This window comes from Conger conger, chromosome 1 (assembly GCF_963514075.1).
Source record: "Conger conger chromosome 1, fConCon1.1, whole genome shotgun sequence".
NCBI lineage: Eukaryota > Metazoa > Chordata > Actinopteri > Anguilliformes > Congridae > Conger > Conger conger.
Window position 1 is genome coordinate 43,749,209 of NC_083760.1, and position 22,320 is coordinate 43,771,528.

Below are 22,320 nucleotides of genomic sequence, written 5' to 3' on the forward strand. Positions count from 1 at the left end.
GTACATTGCTTTGGATAAAGGCGCTATATAAATGCCAAGCATTTATAAATGCCAACCAATGGATAAATAGCCTAATGATAATGTATTGCTTTATTTATATCGAGATACCGTATAGTGGAAAGCTACGTTCAGTTTTCTGGAAGTTTGAATTTACATGTCAACGAATTAACACAGATCTTCTGTGAACCTTAAACGACAAAGTTACAATAAGCCATATGTCAACCAACGGCTAGAGAAATTATTTGATAACTATAATACTGTAGCATTCAGTTCCCTGTGGTGTTTGCAGTTTAAACCCCCTGAAATTACCAGATTGCTTGCTATAACTACTGTAGCTTGACGATTGCCACAATAATACACCTAGTGGTGAACACGCATTTTTTTTAAGCTGAGTTTACCATTTCATCTTCAGAAGAAATTATTGGTAATTGGTTAGCAATTTTTTGTAAACCTTTGCAACTCTGTTTCGGTTAACCATTTAAACATTTAACCATTCACACCCCTAATAGAAAACTGCTGTCATTTCTCTAAGGTGAAACCAAAGTGGTACATGTACCCTTTCTGAGAATCTGCACGTCCAGCACATGTGCACTGTTTGATTACACTATAATTGTGGAGTACAGAGCCAATAAAAAATGACTTTGTCCCTATCTTCCTGTTTGTCACTTTGTATTTATATGTTTCTCAGGTCCTTCATTGTCACAGTGAACCATTAAAAAAATAAAAATAAAAGATAACCTTGATGGATTTGATATAAATAGTGGACTTTTTTTTCCATGCGCACATTAATTCCATAGTTGTGTCAAGCAGAGCATACAAAATAAATTTACTTATTTCTTAATTTAACTACATTAACACTTGCCCATGATGATGTTCCAAACAATTTATTGTGGTTAGCATGTTGTATGGCATACAGTTGTGTTCAAATAAATAGCAGTGTGTTTAAAAAAAAAGTGAATAAAGTGCAAATATTTTTTAACTGCTTTTAGTTCAATATTTCAAATGTAGTGGAAACATTAAACATTCAATTCCAAATCAAAGCATCAGCAAATTGTATCAAGTCTGCATTATTCTTTTTTTCATTATTCAAAGAAAAGGAATATTAATTTGTTCAAAAAAATGTCAGTCGACATTTTTCTCTTCAAACTTCCTTCAAAGAAACTTTTCAAGATTTAACTTCTAATATTTAGTTGCATAACCGTTGTTTTGGCACCTAGAAACAGGTATTTCAGCCGAAGATGAACAAACTACATTCCACAATTTCTGTGAATTTTTTGGTTTTGCTTCAGAAACTGCTTTTTTAATGTCACCCCACAAGTTTTCAATGGGGTTGAGGTTGGGTGATTGAGCTGGCCACTCCATTACCTCAATCCTTTTTGTCTGGAACCAAAATGTTACTTGTGTATTTGGGGTCGTTGTCTTGTTGGAACACCAATTTCAGGGGCATTTCCTCTTCAGCATACAGCAAAATAATCTCAAGTATTTTGATGTATTCAAACTGATCTATGATCCCTGGTATACGAACCCAACACCGTAGTATGGAAAACATCTCCATCCCATGATTTTTGCGCCACCATACTTCACTGTACTGTGGCTTGAATTCAGTACCTGGGGGTCGTCTGACGTACTGTCGACGACCACTAGACCCGAAAAGAACAATTATACTCTCATCAGTCCACAGAATGTAACGCCATTTCTCTTTGGGCCAATCGATGTGTTGCTTGGAAAATTCTGCACATGCCCTTTTTTCAACAATGGTGCTTTATGGGGGCTTCTTGCTGATGGCTTAGCTGCGATCAAACATCTTCTGACTGTAACAGCACTTTAATTGTAGATCATCTTTGATCTTTCTGAAGCTGATTAATGGCTGAATCTTTGCCATTCTGGCTATTCTTTGATCCATTTTAACAGTAGTTGCTCGTTTTCCTCAGCTTGTTAAGGGCTTTTTTTTTTCTTCCATTTTAAAACGTTTGAGATTATTTTAGCTGAGAATCCTGTAATTTGCGGTATGTTTTCCCCTCCCCAATCAACTTTAATGAAGTGACGTTCTTCCGAACAATGTTTGGAACGGCCCATTTTACTTAGCAATTCAGAAGGAGATATATTTTATAACAGCGGCACGGATGGTGCAGTGGGTAGCACTGCCGCCTCACAGCAAGGAGGTCCTGGGTTCGAATCCCCGTAGGCCGGGGCCTCTCTGTGCGGAGTTTGCATGTTCTCCCCGTGTCTGCGTGGGTTTCCTCCGGGTACTCCGGTTTCCTCCCACAGTCCAAAGACATGCAGGTTAGGCTGATTGGAGAGTCTAAATTGCCCGTAGGTATGAGTGTGTGAGTGAATGGTGTGTGTGCCCTGCGACGGACTGGCGACCTCTCTAGGGTGTATTCCTGCCTTTCGCCCAATGTATGCTGGGATAGGCTCCAGCCCCTGCGACCCTGATTAGGATAAGTGGGTTCAGATAATGGATGGATGGATGGATATATTTTATAACAGTGTGTGAAACATTTTCTTCAATAAAGATGACAGTCTGCACTTTATATTCATTCAAATTTCAAATCCAATGTGCTGGAGTACAGAGCCAAAAGAACAGAAAGTGTACCACGGACGTCCAAATACGTCCAGACTGCACCGTAGCCCCCCATTTCAGGACACCATAATTTTTGGGACATATTAAGATGATTTAAAATAAAGTAGTCATGTTAACTATCATTTCTGGTGATGCTTTTCCAGGTACAGCATCTTCAGCTTCTACCTTTTTCGGTGGTTAATTCCTGTTCACCATATTAAATGCATGTACAGTACCAGTCAAAAGTTTGGACACACCTTGCCATTTTCTGTCTTTTTGATGAATGATTTATTTGCACATTTTTGAGGCGCTTGCATGTATAAAAAGTCTTGAAATTTGGCACACACATCAGAAGTGATGGTCATCAGAATCTATCAGATGCTCAGACCTGGGCGTGGCCGAGGGACTCCACAGTGCCCTCTATCGCATTGTCAGCACCCCCCTATCGCATTGTAGTCTATTGTGGGCAGGCACTTTGAGCTACATGCACCTAATTCGGTAGCCATGTGGGGCTCCTCAAGACAAACACATTCCTCGTTCGCATCGATGCAAATATGCGAACAGGAAGTCAGCCATTTTGGATTTTGTGCATTTTCACATGTACTAAACTTTTCAGTACTCCTCCTAGGGGGTTTGTCGCATTCACACCAAATGTGGTCTGAATGGTCTCAGGATAGTCATGATTGTGGCCTTAATTTCACTCGACATCTTCCAATGTGGCAGAAAATGTAGAAATATGTTTATTTTTGGAGTGTATTCAAATCCATATACCAAAAACGGCTCAACATAATAGTGCCACCATCTGGCAACAGAAAGTGAAAATTCAAATAGCGGCACCAACATCTTGTCATGTCATTGGCACAACTATGCCACCAAGGCGGCTACGCCCATGGTGCTTGGGCCCGCTCATTGCTGCTTGCAGCTATATTTCTCAGGTTGTCCTACAAGTGATACTCTTTGCATTTGAATGGATCTGTATGGAAATTGGGTTGTGGGACTAGCTTCAGCTGTAAATTCTGCTGATACAGTATGGAACACATTTGTTGGCTAAATGGCTTTAAGTCATCAAGGGTCTGAGGTATCAAACCAGCAAACAACTGTGCTGCTACTAGATATACAGTAGTTACTTCAAGGGTTGTTTCTCCCACTGAGTTCAACAGGAAAATGAGTCAGGAGAAATGTCCCTTGTGGTATCCACAGCATATCTGGCTGCAGCATAGGCTCATATGATACCTTGGACCCTTGATGACATAAAGCCAGTTAGCCAACAAATGTATTCTGCACTCTTTTGGTGTAATTTACAGCTGAATCTAGTCCATAGTGATTTATTGAAATGCCAAGAGATTTTTTTATCACTTGTACGAAAACTTGAAAATATGATATCCAGACCCTGATGTTGATAGGTCACAGTCTTCAGGTCATGGTCAAGTAATGGCATGCAAACAATATAAACCAAATACAAAACACGACTATTTTATTTGACATTATGTTAATTTGTCTCAAACATTGAAATGTGGGGCTATGTATAAGAAGTGCTATAATTACTACATGGTGAAACCAATATGTACAAAAATACCCTTTAATAAAAGCTGAGAATCTGCACTTTGACAGCAGAAATGGGCAATGTGTATCCAAACTTTTGACTGGTACTGAACAATTGGAAAAATCAGGTGAACGACTTCACCAGTAAGAATTTTCCAGTTTTGGTTTTGAAAAATTAATTTGTTGCTTTAGCAGTCTAGGACCATTGCCTTGCTATAGGATGATACATTGTCCAGTGAGCTTGCTGCTGCTATCAGCAAATGCACCATCAATGAAGAAAAGTGAGCCAGGACTTGTGCCAGCAGTACGTGCCTAAGCCACGAGAGCCCCACCACCTTGTTTCTGAGATGGGTGCTTTGGTTCTTGGGCAGTTCCTTTTAGTCTCCACAGTTGCACCGTCACTCTGATACAAGTCAATCTTGATCTTTTTCTAGAACCCTGCAAGCTCCTTTATATACTTGGCAAACTAACCTGGCCATCGTGTTTTTTGCAGCTAACTGGTGGTTCTGGTTAGTGGTAACTTGCAGTGTAGCCTCTGTAGTTTGTCTTCTGTGCACCATAGTCACTGACCCAATCATACCTCCCTCCTGAAGAGTGTTTCAGATCTGTCAGACAGGTGTTTGAGGACTTTATTATGATGAGAATCTAAAAGCATGTGAAGTCTGCAGGGGGAAGCTATGGTTCAAAATGCTCTCCTGGGTTTTAGGACTATGAACTCTAGCACTCTATTATGGTGTGTACTAATATATAAACCAATTAACATTAAAACCAAGATTAGGAAATAATGGTCTTATTACATTCTTGCATATTACATGCCTAAAAGAGGAATTGTTGCAAAACATTAATAGCCAGAATCTGTTTATAAATGCAATTATGTATTTCCATAATGTGTGCCTGTACGGTATATGAAATATAATTCAGACATTGGGGATCTGACTATCTTTACTAAAATGTCCATGTCCTGATTCCCCCTCCAGGTGAAGACTTCATGAGACTTAAGGAGGGCCTGTGATTTCCCTGTTGGTTTTTTGATTTAAAAAAACAAACGAACAAAAAAACATTTTTTACACCTTCCTGGCGGATGCATCGCCTGCTCAAGCTGTGATTCGGCGCAGGCCAGATCAGGAGCACAGCGGGGTCAGCATGGCAGACGTGGACCCAGACACCCTGCTGGAGTGGCTCCAGATGGGCCAGGGGGATGAGAGAGATATGCAGCTCATCGCTCTGGAGCAGCTCTGCATGCTGCTGCTCATGTCAGACAACGTTGACCGCTGCTTCGAAACGTGAGTGCCTCCCCTTGTCAGTCACCTCCATCAGCCTTTGCCCTGAGCCAGAGCTCATCTGTACCCAAAATCTCTATGCCAAAAAACGTTCATGTCTTACAACAAAAAATGTATTTTGCGATGCCTATATCTAATTGGAGGACTCTGCCTTTGTGGGACTTCAAAGGAATCACTTATCTGGGTGAATATTTCTGAGGACGATGAAAAGGCCGTTAGCTCAACAAGACGGCATTTTCAGTAACGTTGACCCCATTTTATATAGGTGAGCGTGCAAATTTAATTGGCTAAATATTTTATTATTCAGTATGTTTCTAAATAAGGAGCAAGCCTGCTTTAGAATAATAAGTGGGATGTGAAATTGTGGAATGTTTGACTTGTTGATGGGGGGTTGGGTATTTCACAAAAACTTCAGTCAATGGACCTCAATCAATCCTTTTTTGGAAACCTGCTAAAAACTATGCAGAATGCAAATTTTTGGTAATATTGTCATCAATTAATCAAATTTGAAAGGGATTTGTCCTGTGGCTCTGTGGTGTGCACCAGGCACAATCATCTATATCCATATTCTGCAACTTACTTTTAATAATATTTAAAGTAATTCTGACTCTTGCAAAACAAAACCAAGTGGGTTACCTTCAGGAAGAGACAAAAGATGGTAGCAACTGATTTTGTGGCGATTTGCAGTTCAATGGGGACTGCCATCTTGTTTTTCCTCCTTCAACTAAAGATAATACATTATCAAGATGCTTCATCTGCTCCCCACACAACCTCACTCATTTCCCCATAAAGTCTTCCGGGAAGTTGGGGTGTGAACGGTTAACCGGTTAACCAAAACTGATTTGTAAGCGGTTACAAAAAATTTCTAACCGTTTTTTTTTTTCTGAAGGTGAAATGGTAAGCTCAGTTTAAAATAAATGCATGTTCATCACCAAGCATATTATTGCAGTTCTAAACTATTCTAAACTGCCAGTCGACAACCTTCAGTAGTTTGAGCAAGCAATCTGGCCATTTCGGGGGGTTTAAAATGCAAACATCACAGGGAATTGAATGCTACAGTATTGGAGTATTCGTTGACACACAAATTCAAACTACCCGCAAACTGAACGTAGCTTTCCACTATGCTGTATCTACAAATAAACAAAACAATACGTTATTGGACAAATGTTGCACTAAATATTACAATACGCTGTCCACAAGGATTTAGAGGGTTCAGAATGCAAACACCGCATGGAATTGAATGCTACAGTACTACTATAGTTATCAAATATTTTTTGTGTGTTTTAAATCTGTAGATGTTGGTACACTTAATGTTTATTCTATGGTGTTTCTTCATCCATGTTTATTCGTTGACACGCAAATTCAAACTAACGACAAACTGAACTTCGCTTTCCACTATGCGGTATCTGTATAAAAGTAAAGCAATACATTATCATTAGGCTATTTATCTATTGGATATTGGAAGCGAAAATTCCCTGTTCAACGAAAAATGGACACGTTAATTGTCCCACGCCATATAAAATGCATTGGAAATGCAAGTTTACCGTAAGAATGTATCAAATTTTAGAGACCTGTATTGGCAGGAATGTTAAATCATTAGACCAGTCACCTATGCTAAAATGGACCCGGCTGATAATCTATCAACCAAATAATGCGTGACCACGGAATTTTGAGTGCACAACCCGGTCTGTCACAAAGTTGTTCTCAGCTGCATATTTACAGATAACATGCCAATCAAGTCTATCAGGCAGAAGCCATAGCGACGGGGGATAGAGAATTTGAACCCATGCATTTTTTAAAATGACACACGATCGACCAGTGGATGTAAACTACAGGGATTTCTGCAACTGTGAGGTTAGAATGTCAATGTAAATGTAAATATTTAATTTGGCAATTAGGCTGATTTACCATTATCGGACTTACAATGTTGACATTTAACTATTGAGATGGCCCAAAATAAAGTTAGAAAATTTTGAAAAAGTTTGAAATATTTAGCTATATTGAACTGAATGCAAGTCAGATATCTAATGCTGGGAAAATTTAATTTAAATCTAGGCTTTTAAAAAAGCCCCGCTAGTGCAGCTCCTGTGGTTACATGGTGTGGAATGTAGGTGGCTGGCTATGCACCACTGAACTCTATGATATGGAACGAACGTCACCGATTGCTTCTACTGTCAAAGTTTGAGAAACCAATATGGCTGTAACTGCTTACACAGATACTTTGTATTTTGAGTGTGCCATTGTATTTTTGTTTTGCTGGAGGGAATATTAGTTAGGCCAGAGAAACTGCGCAAGCGTTTTCCTGTTCCCTATCTCCCTATCTCCTCCTTCCTTTCCTGCATGCTCTAACCATCAGTACATAATTTATACATAATCTGTATCTGCGATGGCTCGCAGATCCAAGGTTAGCCACCGAAGTGTATCTTAGCTGCTCAAAACCAACTTCGATACTCCCTTAGGTCGCACCATTTTTCAGCATACCATTCCTGTGTCCTATATGTTTGAACCTCCCGGCATCCGTGGCCGCGCACAGACTCCATCATACACGCACATTATACACCATATATTATAGACTCCATTATACACCAGGCACGACCCCTGACTCGCGATCCAAACACACCCTACTCTTATCCAAACACTCTCCTACAACCCCATAGTTAGCCGCACCCTATTATAGCATTATACTCGTTTTAGTTATTAATTGTTAGTTGTTTTGATTTGTATGTTGCCACAGGCACATGCCAAATAAATGGTTTGGATTGTTGCCTGTGTCAATTTATTCAAAATATTCTATGTAGCTTACTTTGATCCGTCCAAAGAACTCTACGTGATTCAGGAGTTTGATCGTCGGTAGTAATTTGATAGTTAAAACTAATTAATAGCTGCCGTCAATTTCAAACTGTTTTAGACCTACACTTAATTTTGAAATTTTAACAAATAATTAAAATGATGTAAATGTAAGCTATATGTACATAATGAGACTGATTTTCAAGCAATGGCAGGTAAATCCCCTACACCTGTTATACCCTAAGTACATATAAGAATAAGAAGCAGCGCCATTGCACAAGCATTAGGGATAGCTTGTACAACAACTTGGAATGTCCTGAAAAAGAAACCGCTAGCATACTGAGCAACAGCAAACCAAAGCAAACAACAACAGTTGATGATCTAAACATTGTCAGAGCTGTGAAGATAAACTCCAAAACATCAGTCCGTGACATCGTAAACACCTGTGGAGATTATCTCAATCAAGTGTTCAAAGAAGGCTTAGAGAGCAGCAATATAGAGGCTATGCCGCAAGATGCAAACCACTCATCAGTAGTAAGAATTGGAAGGCAAGGTTACAATTTGCAAAGAGGTACAGGAATGAGCCACAAAAGTTCTGGAACAAAGTTTTATGGACTGATGAGACCAAGATTAACCTCTACCAAAGTGATCGAAAGGCCAAAGTGTGGGGAAAGAAGGGATCTGCTTATGATCCAAAGCTCATCTGTGAAGCATGGTGGAGGAAGTGTCATGGCTTGGGCTTGCATAGCTGCTTCTGGAGTGGGCTCACTAATCTTTATTGACGTAACTCATGATGGTTGCAGCAGGATGAATTCAGAAGTCTACAGAAGCATTCTGTCTGCCAACTTACAGAGAAATGCATCCAGACTAATTGGGTGGAACTTCATCGTGCAGCAAGACAATGGCCCAAAACACAACAAAGGACTTCATTAGGGAGCATAAAACCTTTGACTGGAAATAAATACAGAATTTCCGAACTCTTGTCTCGTGTTCATCTTTATCTCAATCCCAGGAATTGGCCTTGCTGTTCCGAATCTTTTGAAGGGGATGGTATATATACATAGGCAGCCAGGTCCATACATATTTGGTCATTGACAAAGTTAAGTCATCAAGGGACCAAGGTATCAAACCGCCATGCTGCCGCATCTGCTGCATGACTCATTTGATACCTTCTATTCTAGGTATTCTAGTCCTGGAGCACCTATTAAGATGTCATCATGAACACCAGTACATACCAAGATATAGTGATCCCTAAATACATTGCTAATGGCTGTTCGCAAAATCCCTTTTAGTTAATAAGGGTCTAGCTATATTCTGTGGATGTGTGATACTCTTTTCTCAAAATAGTAAAATAGGAATTTAAATCACAAAACAATGACCCCCCTTCCAATGAGTTTACAAGATTTCCCTTTTTCGTTTAAAAATGTGACTTTTGAATGCAATTCACTTATGATTACCTGCTTGTTAGTACACATGCTAAGTGAAAAGTTTTTTTCCTGCCAAATGAATCTTGAGATATGTTTGTCCCAATCAGGAAATTTACTGGCAGGCTCTGGAATAAATAAAGCAGGCTTGGGGATATACAGTGCATCCGGAAAGTATTCACAGCGCTTCACTTTTCCCACATTTTGTTATGTTACAGCCTTATTCCAAAATGGAATAAATTCAAAATTCTACACACAACACCCCATAATGACAACTTGAAATATATATATATATATTTTTTTTTTTGCTAAGTTTTGCTAATTTATTAAAAATAAAAAACTAAGAAATCACATGTACATAAGTATTCACAGCTAACACATTCTTTGCTTAATACTTTGTTGATGCACCTTTGGCAGCAATTACAGCCTCAAGTCTTTTTGAATATGATGCCACAAGCTTGGCACACCTATCTTTGGGCAGTTTCGCCCATTCCTCTTTGCAGCACCTCTCAAGCTCCATCAGGTTGGATGGGGAGCGTCGGTGCACAGCCATTTTCAGATCTCTCCAGAGATGTTCAATCAGATTCAAGTCTGGGCTCTGACTGAGCCACTCAAGGATATTCAGAGAGTTGTCTTGAAGCCACTCCTTTGATATCTTGGCTGTGTGCTTAGGGTCGTTGTCCTGCTGAAAGATGAACCGTCGCCCCAGTCTGAGGTCAAGAGCGCTCTGGAGCAGGTTTTCATCCAGGATGTCTGTACATTGCTGCATTCATCTTTCCCTCAATCCTGACTAGTCTCCCAGTTCCTGCCGCTGAAAAACATCCCCACAGCATGATACTGCCACCACCAGGCTTCACTGTAGGGATGGTATTGGCCAGGTGATGAGCGGTGCCTGGTTTCCTCCAAACATGACGCCCTGGCATTCACGCCAAAGAGTTCAATCTTTGTCTCATCAGACCAGAGAATTTTGTTTCTCATGGTCTGAGAGTCCTTCAGGTGCCTTTTGGCTTCCGTCTGGCCACTCTACCATACAGGCCTGATTGGTGGATTGCTGCAGAGATGGTTGTCCTCCTGGAAGGTTCTCCTCTCTCCACAGAGGAACGCTGGAGCTCTGACAGAGTGACCATCGGGTTCTTGGTCACCTCCCTGACTAAGGCCCTTCTCCCCCGATTGCTCAGTTTAGACGGACGTCCAGCTCTAGGAAGAGTCCTGGTGGTTCCAAACTTCTTCCATTTACGGATGATGGAGGCCACTGTGCTCATTGGGACCTTCAAAGCAGCAGAAATTTTTGCCTCAAGACAATCCTGCCTTGGAGGTCTACAGACAATTCCTTTGACTTCATGCTTGGTTTGTGCTCCGACATGCGCCGTCAACTGTGGGACCTTATATAGACAGGTGTGTGCCTTTCCAAATCATGTCCAATCAACTGAATTTACCACAGGTGGACTCCAATTAAGCTGTAGAAACATCTCAAGGTTGATCAGTGGAAACAGGATGCACCTGAGCTCAATTTTGAGCTTCATGGTAAAGGCTGTGAATACTTATGTACATGTGATTTCTTAGTTTTTTAGTTTAAATAAATTTGCAAAAATCTCAAAAAAAAAAACCTCTTTCCCATTGTCATTATGGGGTATTGTGTGTAGAATTTGGAGGAAAAAAATGAATTTAATCCATTTTGGAATAAGGCATGTGGAAATGTGGAAATGTGGAAAAAGTGAAGCGCTGTGAATACTTTCCGGATGCGCTGTATACATTTTGACTGATTGTATGTCTTTTAATTTATGGAGAATGTGGTTTGATATTAGGTCTCATCTTGTGGATCTTGTGGATCAAGCTTTCTGGCTGTTGCTTTTTAATCTATAGGCCAGTAGTTTGGTTGTTTTGCCCCCCACCTCACTTCTGTTTGAGACGTAACGGATATATTTTTCTGTATATCTTTTGTGTAGATCTCATTGATTTAATTCCTTTTCTTGGCTTATTGTTCTTTAATTTAGTGATCCATTGTGTCCTTGTGTTTTTCCTCCAATTCTTTTAGTTCTAATTGCAAAAAAAAATATTTTTTGTCTACTTTTCTGAAGTATGAATTATTTCCCCTCGTAGTACCACCTTACATGCATCCCATAGTATGGGCAAGGAAACATTGCCATTATCATTCTGCTCTAGATAGTTTTCAAAATGTTCTTTAATTTGGTTTTCGGTATGGTTCAAGATGTGAGTATTTAATGTCCATTAAGTATTCCTCTGCTCCTAAGATTCAGTTTTATGTAGAATGAATCCAACATGCAATATTGTTGTTCGCTCCCAATATTTTGTTTCATCCACATACAGGAGTTTATTTCCAGAGTTTTTTAATGTTCAGGGCTTTATGGGAATAGAAATCCATTAAAGAACAACGTATTTCAGTCCAAATGTGGAAATACAGTAGGTTACACCAGAAATAGATCTCACAGAATTGTTTGATAACAAATATGAAATTAATGTCTTTCCCAAATATTATGGAGCTCACTACATGTGTATTACATTACATTAATGGCATTTGGCAGACGCTCTTATCCAGAGCAAAGTGCATACCCATAACCAGGGATAAGTGCGCTGAAAGGCCCTAGAGGGAAGTACAATTTCAACTGCTACCTGCACAACGAAGATAAGGAAAATGTTTTAAAAACATTTTATCGTAGTACCGCAACACGCAAATGCATGAACAATGTATGAACCCCTTACCTAGCCAAGCAATGCTTACCTAGCAAAATAGAATGCTCATTTGGTGAAACCAAAATGGTGAAAATACCCTTGCTGAGAATCTGCCCGTTAAGCACATGGACACTATTTGATAACAATTCTGATAGCCTGAACATAACCTTCCCCGAAGCAGGTTGGCAGTGCACCATGTGTTACCAGGGCGATATGCTCTAATTCATCAGCTTTGTGATATGGAAAACCCAGGGTCTTTTGCTAATGTCAATGTGCATTTTCTCAGGTGTCCCCCCAGAACGTTCCTTCCTGCACTCTGCAAGATCTTTCTGGACGAGAGCGCTCCGGATAACGTGCTGGAAGTGACGGCCCGCGCCATCACATACTACCTGGACGTGTCGGCCGAGTGCACGCGCAGGATCGTGGGTGTCGACGGGGCCATCAAAGCCCTGTGCAACCGCCTGGTGGTGGTGGAGCTCAATAACCGCACCAGCAGGGACCTGGCAGAGCAGTGCGTCAAGGTACCGGGCTCGACCTCTTTTGAATCACCGGAATTTACAGAGGAAGAATTGCGTGAGCGAGAGAGACCATGGAGGAACATGGACAAACGAACACAGTTTGCATCACTGGACACGTTTGCCCATAGAAGTTTTGCCCAATATTTAGGAAACTGCTACACTGACGGTGATTTAGAAAAATGCCTACACATAATTAAAGAGTGAAAGCATATAATCAGACAGTGCTCTTTTAAGGAATCTGTTTTTAGCGGGGGGCCAATGCACACACTCTGAACCACTGTAATCTACACATTTATGTACACACTGTCATGTTAATTTGACATCTGAGTTATAAAAAAAAAAAAAAAAGAGCGGCCTGTAGCGTAGTGGTTAAAGTACATGACTGGTACACGCAAGGTCGGCAGTTTGATCCCCTCTGTAACTACAATAACATCCACACAGCCGTTGGGCCCTTGAGCAAGGCCCTTAACCCTGCATTGCTCCAGGGGAGGATTGTCTCCTGCTTAGTCTAATCAACTGTTCGTTGCTCTGGATAAGAGCGTCTGCCAAATGCCATTAATATGTGATTTAATGTCAGTCATATTGATGCATCAGCGCATTTCTAGTGAGCAGGCACATTTTAAGGCTGACTTATGGGGTATGTGGCTCATTGCTCTAACGTGCCTCTTAGGTGCTGGAGCTGATCTGCACACGGGAGTCTGGTGCTGTGTTTGAGGCAGGGGGACTGAACTGTGTGCTGAGTTTCATCCGGGACAGCGGCCACCTGGTGCACAAAGACACGCTGCACTCTGCCATGGCCGTGGTCTCGCGCCTCTGTGGCAAGATGGAGCCCCAGGACCCTTCTCTGGAGACCTGTGTGGAATCTCTGTCCAGCCTGCTTAAACACGAGGACCACCAGGTATTAAACCATGTCCATGCCAGCCAATTTAAGCAAAGGTATTTTCTTACTCTGTTGTTATTGCTAAATATTGCTTTGCTAGAGAGCATTCCCTGAACCCTCCGCTCCCTGTGTTTGGATAGAGATTTCCTGAACCCGCCATCCCCTGTGTTTGGATGGAGAGCTTTTCCTGAACCTGCCCCCATCCCCCGTGTTTGGATGGAGAGCGTTTCCTGAACCCCCCCACCCACTGTGCTATTTTGGCTGTGGTGGTCTCATCTCCCCCTCCTCACCCCTCTCCCCAGGTGTCTGACGGTGCTCTGCGCTGCTTCGCGTCCCTGGCGGACCGCTTCACCCGGCGTGGGGTGGACCCTGCACCCCTGGCCAAGCATGGCCTGACGGAGGAGCTGCTCTCCCGCATGGCGGCCGCCGGGGGTGCTGTCTCCGGCCCCTCTTCCACCTGCAAACCTGGGCGCACCTCCACCGGAGCCACACCATCGGCTGCTGACTCCAAGCTCAGCAACCAGGTCTCCACCATCGTCAGCCTGCTGTCCACCCTCTGCCGGGGATCCCCACTTGTCACTCATGTAAGACTGCTGCCTTCCTTTGGCCTTTAGCTGCGCTTTGAATGCTGGTTTTCCTCTGTCCTCAAGCCCCCCTGTGTATGTCTGTTTGTGTCACAGTTGCACTCCCTGAATTATAACAATCATTTAAAAACCCTGTGCTGTCAAAATCATGATTTTATGATTTGCTTATAATATGTCCAATGATGATAAGGTTACTTACACACTGATGTTAAAATTATTTCATACATGCGTTTGATGAATTAGATTTATTTTCCTAATAAGTATATACAGTGCTCGACATTGCTACCTGGTGCAGTATTTGGTATTGGTGGTTTTGAGATTGCAATCGTGATGTCCCAAATATTTCTAATTTGCATTGACAATGTGCCAAAACACTCATACCAGTATGAATATTAATGTAGTGTGCACTCCCAAGTTCAAAGCCATGACTGAATTCTCAAATGCATATTGCGCGGGTCTGCTGCATTACATTAGCCAAGTATCCACTTAAACAATGCCATAGTATTGTGTGATTAAAGATTGCAGAGATGGTAATGCATCCTGTCCCACCTTGCCCAAGGATCCAAGTCTCTGAAAGGTCTGGATCAATTGTCTAGAAAAGAAATTGATGCGAAGTTACTAATATTGAAGATTACAAAGTTGTGCAGTACAGTTTTTACCTCCCAATTGTACTATCCCGAACAGAAGAGGATGGGTTTTGCAAAGACAACGGTTCTAAAGCCAGATGCTGTGCCAACTGTCAATCAAGATCAATATATGATTTGTTTCTCTTTTTATTTAAAGGAGCACTGTCACATTTTTGTCACTTGGGCTGAAGTGCCGACTGGAGATCTTCGCCCACCCCACCCCGGCCGGCCTAGCCAGGATTTTGAATGCATGTTGTCTTTTACTCGCAAATCAAACATAGCCTGAGCCTGGAAGAAACTGGCATGACAGTATTAATACAATTTGTAGTAGTAATAATAATAATAATAATAACAATAAAATATATGCACATATTAGAGCAAATATCTTTAATCCAGATAGAATATGCATGACTATAGACCATCGGTACAGTTCTAGGACATTCCTTGCAATCACAGTTCAGTCAAAAGCAGCGGGAGTGAAACTGGTACAAAGTTGAAACGGTGTCCAAAATGTTGGAAAACGGACGGGAAAAATGCCTTGTCAAAAGCTGAATCCAACATTTCTTACCGTTTTATATAATGGCTAATATTTTTTCTTGATTTAATTTCTCTTGTATCCTATGTGTTGGTTATATTCACGGTTGCTCTTTATTGAGGTTAAAGAGCTCTACCTGCTGACTGTTTAGTGTAATTTCACAAATTCCATGGGTTGAAAGGTTGGGAGAGAGAATGCAGTTATCGGAATTTGCTAGCAAGGTAGTAATAATAATTCTCTACTCCTAGCTTCTTTCTCGCAAACAGTTCTAATTTTGAAGAATTGTATGATGACATGGGGACAACAGGTTTGAAATGATTGCACTTTTTTTTTAAAATAATTATTTATTTGTTCATTTGAAGAGCTTATTGTGAGTTCTTCTCTGGCAGTAGGATACAAAGCAGTCCCAAAACGTGAACGTAAATGACCTCACTCCGGATATGGGGGCGTGGTCACACATCCATGCAGTGAGCACCTGTTTTTCCTCAGTGATTGTGACAGCTGTTTCCATCCCGTCTCATGCTGATATGGATATAGCACTATCAGACCTTCATAATGTGCTTAACCTTGCTAAACATCGAGATGCAGCCCTCAACAAAGCAAATTTAAACCGCGTAATGCTGAATCTCCATCAACACATCCTATGTCCCACCAGAGGAGAAAATACTCTGGGTCATTGTTGCACTCTGTTTACAAAGCTACGTTCTCTCCTGCATTGGAAAGTCTGACCAGGCCGCTATTTTCTTGATACTGGAATACAAACAAAGAAGGGTACAGAAGGCTCCGGTGACCAGAGATGCACTTGACTGCCAGATCAGAGGACACACTACAAGACGCGCTGGCGGATGTGGACTGGGACATGTTCCACTCCACCTCTGACAACGTCAACGTGTATGCGGCAGTAGTGATGTGGTTCATCACCAAGCTTGTGGATGATGTATCGTATGTTTCCCTACGTCGTCAAATTTTAGGACCTTTCCTAAGCAGTAACTATAGGTGGACAAATCCATACGCAAAGCACTGAATGCACCCACTGCGGCCTGCCTGCTAACAACTTCTGAATGGGAATATGGACGTCATACAACGTGAGGCAAATATGATTGAGTGGCTGGATGACTCCTCTCAAGTCAAAAGGTTCAGGGTCCTATCTCAAAATACCCACACAAACAATAAGTTCTACAGCAGAAACGAGCATAAACCCAGCACGCACGAATGGCCACTCTGGGCCAATTTGGAGCGTGTTGGGGTGGAAGATGATGTTTTGGCTAGTAATGAAAGGCTTCATATCTAAATAAACACTTAACAAAACAAATTCAGCACGCACACAGCGCCAAGGAACAAGACTGCCTATGAGCGATTTCGGTGGAAAATTAGGTAACTCTTGAAAATAGTAAAATTCAATATATAAAGAATATAAATGGCACATTTGGTTCTTTCAACGGCACCAATGAACTACTTTGGACAGATTTGGAGTTACTTGGGGTGGAAAGTGTCACAGCTCCTAAAATATAATGTGAAATGTTTCAAAAACCGTACTTGGAACAAATTATGATTTTTACGGCACAAATGCAGCACAAATGCAGCACAAACATGCATGACAATATTTTTTATTCATGTTCTGATGGCAACTCCCCGGAGGTTAACGGATGCTCCAGGACCTGTAGAATTTGAATTTAACTAAAATAAGGGGGTGGCGTGGGGGCCCGAGGACTGAACTTGAGAACCACTGTGCTAATGCATTTATTATCAGGACCATAATAGCCTTTTCAGTCTCCTGTTCATTTTAACTGCACAGGTGTTCACTTGCTTTGTATAGCTGCATCTGCTGAGGAGAGAATGTGACTCAAAGCTAGCTAATAATTCAATCATTGTTGCAATGTCCAATGCAGGTCAGGAAGTTGAGTAGTTGGGTGTGGCTCATATGATGACTGTTTAGGTTTACTGGGGGTGTAGCTTGGTAGACTGTGGTAAGGGCCCAGTTGGCTGTGGGCCTGTTTTGGTGACTAGCTGTTGCCTGGGCCACTGGATCTTGTTGCCTTCCCCCTCAGGATCTGCTGCGCTCAGAGCTGCCGGACTCCATGGAGAGCGCCCTACAGGGGGACGAGCGCTGCGTGCTGGACACCATGAGGCTGGTGGACCTGTTGCTGGTGCTGCTGTTTGAGGGCCGCAAGGCCTTGCCCAAATCCACAGCGGGCTCCACGGGCCGCATCCCCGGCCTGCGCAGGCTGGACAGCTCCGGCGAGCGCTCCCACAGGCAGCTCATCGACTGCATCCGCAGCAAGGACACTGACGCGCTCATTGATGCCATCGACACTGGAGGTAAGATCGATGATGTACATGCATGCCCAGGTGATGTTTGTGCTCACAAATGAATGTGGGCATCAATGCAGCATGATGGTTTTGAACTTGCAACTCCAAAGTCAGTGTCTCCGCTGTACTCAAAAAGCGGTGGCAGCCCAAGATTATCACCACCGCTGCAAACAAGTGTACAGAATTATCAAATTTCTTATCAATAATCTGGATGTCATTGTTACTGTGTGCATCACTGCTCTGGCAAGCATGTGGTGGCAAAATCCCTAATGCACAGTCCATCCGAAGTTACATAACATAATGTGATGGCGAGAACAGGCCAGCAGTGCTCACCTTTCCCTACCCCTAAGTGTACCTACTGCTTAGTTTGCCTAAAAGTTCAATAGTATCAAACACCGTATCAAGCCTGGTCTTAAACTCCTCCACTACATGTCCTGGCAAGCTATTCCACACACTGACAACTTGCTGTTATGACACTTCCAGGACTTCCCAGAGATCACCTTGCCAACCATCATAGCACCATCGATGGAGAACAAACACAAGGCCGTGTCCTGCTCACAACTATGCCTTTATGAAACCGGCGCACCTTGAAGCGCCATAAGACGATGTCTTCTGTTCAAGAGTGAGAACAGGAGTTGAGGGGATTATTATTTGATATAATATGAAGCTAAAAATTATGTTTTTTTTATTTAAAGCTAGTTTATTTACTTAATGATTCATGTGTGGTGGTATGTGGAGTGTACAACAAGCAACAACATACATAAAAAACAGTGACCTGCTCTCTGGTGCACTTTGGTGAAGTGATGATAAATCTCGGTCATTGCTGAACTGTGTACATGCCCCACTAAAGCACCTCCAAGGCTAAGGCCGCCTCCATGGACTGGATTTTTGCCTCTTTCAAAGCTTTGATTTTATTATTTAATACTGCTGCAACAGCAATCATATCACTATTACTTGCTCTATTAAATGAGTATTCGAAGGCGTATCCGAGAATGACATGGGGAAACTCATCAACTAACTGAATAAAAAAAACAAAAAAAAAAACATCATATTCAGCATGCAGATGTCCCAACAAAATGTTTAAGTTACTGAGCATCTCTGTATTTTTTAGACGTGGTTGCAGAATACAATCAGGTGTGATTTGATCCTCCTCCACGGAGGAGGGGGTACTCAGGATGTATGGCCAGGGTAACAGCTGATGGGATCTCTTGACTCCTCTGGACATGCAAAATATGATTTTAACAAATTGATATGACATAATTGTTGTTTGTTTATGTTCAAATAATTGTGTTTAGAGACCTGCTGCAGCACAAAATATATAACCGTGTGGACGGTGTATCTAACACTAACTCAAATTGAATTAGAGGGGTTTATAATTGGCTACTAAATTGGGAGAAAAATGGAAAAATCAGAAAATTCTTTTTTTTTTTTTTTTAAGAAGAAAATTTGTAATTTTCGCCATCTTGAATGAAGTATGCAAATGAGCTCATTTAGATATTTTGTCAGAAATTGTGTTCAAGTCCATACCTCATGATAATTGAAGTATGATCTGGAAGACCAAAGATGTGTTTTCGGTAGAACATAACCTTAACCCTCTGGGGTATTGCGGTGTTTCATATCTTTGTTTTCAGCACAAACTTAGCTACAATAATATGGCAACAGTAAGTTGGTCAGAATTGGTTGTAAATTGTTCTAGAATTACACAGATTGTAAACCGTAGTTTTGAGCACGTACAGGAATGCTGTAAAAACACGCACTAACCAATTGTAACAATTTTTGGATCACTGAAATTTGTTAATCTACGTACCACTTGACAATTGGAGGGCTAATGGCCTTTCTGCCATGAATATTTATGTGGGATGCAGTCCTTCCAGGTAAGTAGGCTTTTCACATCTGGCCTGACCCCTCTACTTCCACAAATAAATACTTAATGAGCCATTGAGAAGACGCAAACAAATACATTTTGATTCAGGAATTTATTGAAATCACCACACAAACTACATACAATGAAAATGCCTTTCACAAAGATTCCCTGGGTACCTTCTGTGAGCTGATCCTCAGCTGATGGTGTACTTGGTGTTTCTTCTGCATCTTCATCTCTGAAAGTAAAATAAAAACAAAAATTGTTTGGACATGTTACATAGTTATCATATAGCCTGCAAACAAAGATTCCTCTACGGACTAGCTTACATCTAAGATGTATTATTTTGAGATGTAATGGTTATAATCGTTCATAAATTCAGAACAGTGGGAACTCATATTTACTAAAATGATCGTAAGAAATACACTTGCTCTTGGAGTGGATCTGTTTAGCAAAGTAATTTTTTCGGCTATTTCCCCGAACGTAGATGCAGTATGCTAATATTGATTGTGCGAGGCCACCCAGTTTGAAAATCTTGGCTATTCCACTACACATCACGTATGTATTATTTTGAGATGCAATGTTAGTGTGTGGGGATTTACAAATGTGCATATTAATGAATAGTCAAACGAAGCTGGTGAAGTTGCAGTACACACGCAAGAAATGGCATCACTCTGTCCTTGTCGGCTTCAGTTCATGTCTTCCTCTCCACTCTCCCACAAGGCATGCAAAACTTGAACATTTGTGCCATTTTCCATAATGAAACGTGGTCCATGATGAAAAATGTTTACCTCAAAAGAATTGAATAGCTGATGCTTCTGTATGTCATTTTATCATGCTATACAGTAGGTGTTCTCGCACATGGCATCGCCCCTCCCCTGTCAGAATAATTATCACCTTGTTTCAATGTGAATGAGATGGGCTGGAATTTGCTCTGAGCGAAACTTGCATATTAATGAGTAAAGATGAAGAAATTGCAGTGGTTTTATTAATATAATTTAAAACATTGAAATATAAAAATATAATCTGTCAATAGGTCCATTGGGAAGACAAGATTCTAAGGTTTCTGTCAATATGCAGCGGCCTGTAGAGTAGTGGTTAATGACTGGGACACGTAAGGTCGGTGGTTCTAATCCCGGTGTAGCCATAATAAGATCCCCACAGCCGTTGGTCCCTTGAGCAAGGCCCTTAACCCTGCATTGCTCCAGGGGAGGATTGTCTCCTGCTTAGTCTAATCAACTGTACGTCGCTCTGGATAAGAGCGTCTGCCAAATGCCAATAATGTAATTATGTAATGTAATACATGTTCGTTGTATCTGTATGCTAAAATCTCACGAAGTTACGCATCCAAATAGAAAGGAAAGATCTTGTAGCTGTTGTTGGCGAAGCTCCCGACCCCAGAGGGTTGAACATTATGGAGGGCACTGTATTCTCCCCATTTTGGAGGGACCAAAAGTAATTGGACAGTTGGATTTGGATTTCTAGGGTGTATTCAATTGCTTCCATAGTGCAGGTATAAGAATGCTTTCAGTATCTAGTCTCGATTCTAGGCTTTCGATTGCATTTGCAGTCTGTTATTGGTCTGTTATTGGAGTCTGTTTGTCAACCTGAGGACTAATTGTGCCAATGACTGTCAAGCCATTATGAGGCTGAGAAATAAGAAAAAAAGGCCAAACAAGGCTTACTGGTTAGTGCAGTAATTGCAAAGGCATCAGTAGGCCAAGAATTAATGCCATAATGAAGATAAATCCTGAAACGCCTGTCTGACAGGTCAGTGACTTTCTTCAGAACTCACTCACTCTCTCCTACTCACTGCTGTGGACTTCACAAGCAGATCTACAGAGGCAATACTGCATGCTGCAAAACATTAGTTGGCTGCAAAAGCAGGATGGGGAGGTTACAGTTTGCTTAGTAGTCCCTAAATGAGCCTGCAGAGTTTTGGAAACTGGTCTTGTGGACAGAAGTGACCAATATTAACTTGTATCAGAGTGATGTGAGCGAAGTGTAAAGGCTAAAATGAATTTTCTTATTTCTCAATGATGATTCCTTGACTGCCTTTGGCAGAACTTGTTCCTCATGTTGACAAACCGTAATGACAGACTCCAAAGGGGACAGAGGTAAGGGTGGTTGTCTGGCAGTCGGAGGGTTACTGGTTTGATTCCCCGCCCTGGCTGTGTCAAAGTGTCCCTGGCAAGACACTTAACCCCCGAAAAGTTGGTTTGTGCTTTGCATGGCAGCCAATCGCCAATTTTGTGTACGTGCGTGTGTGAATAAGTTGATTTAAAGCGCTTTGGATAAAATAGCAATATAAATGCAGTCCATTTACCAAAAGCCTAGAATCAAGATTAGACACTGAAGATTTCCTTTAACAGTGCTGAATCCGTGCTGTGATTAGGCGACCTTAGGCTCGGGTTTTAAAGTCAGCTATTTGTGCTGATCTTTTGTAGATTTTGAATTGAGTGAAGTTGCCAAAGGGACATGGGAAATATGTTCCTCTGAAAGTAAGTAATAGGGGTGAGCGACTACTGCATTATCTGTATCTGTTCAACCAACTATATTATCTGTATCCATATCCGTACTCGTAAGTGGGCTTGACTTACCCGAGAAGTGGGCGCGGCTTCACCTGGCAGCTGCATGATCAGCTGCTTGTAGGGTTTCTTCTTTAGAAAGAATTCTGTCATTTCTGTCGTCCTTTAAATTGTAGAAAAATAAAAGGAAG

The 22,320-nt window shown here is 41.5% G+C and overlaps 1 protein-coding gene across 5 annotated transcripts in view; it reads left to right on the top strand.

Moving 5' to 3' along the window:
- Positions 1-22,320, top strand: part of hectd1 (HECT domain containing 1) — a 113,049-nt gene that overhangs the window by 3,858 nt on the left and 86,871 nt on the right. For all 5 annotated transcript variants that reach the window (XM_061232673.1, XM_061232701.1, XM_061232709.1 and 2 more), the window contains exons 2-6: positions 5,083-5,388; positions 12,574-12,808; positions 13,476-13,703; positions 13,988-14,269; positions 17,479-17,749. In XM_061232673.1, the coding sequence (XP_061088657.1) occupies positions 5,249-5,388; positions 12,574-12,808; positions 13,476-13,703; positions 13,988-14,269; positions 17,479-17,749 (1,156 nt within the window). In that variant the 5' untranslated portion in view covers positions 5,083-5,248. The remainder of the gene's footprint in view (positions 1-5,082; positions 5,389-12,573; positions 12,809-13,475; positions 13,704-13,987; positions 14,270-17,478; positions 17,750-22,320) is intronic.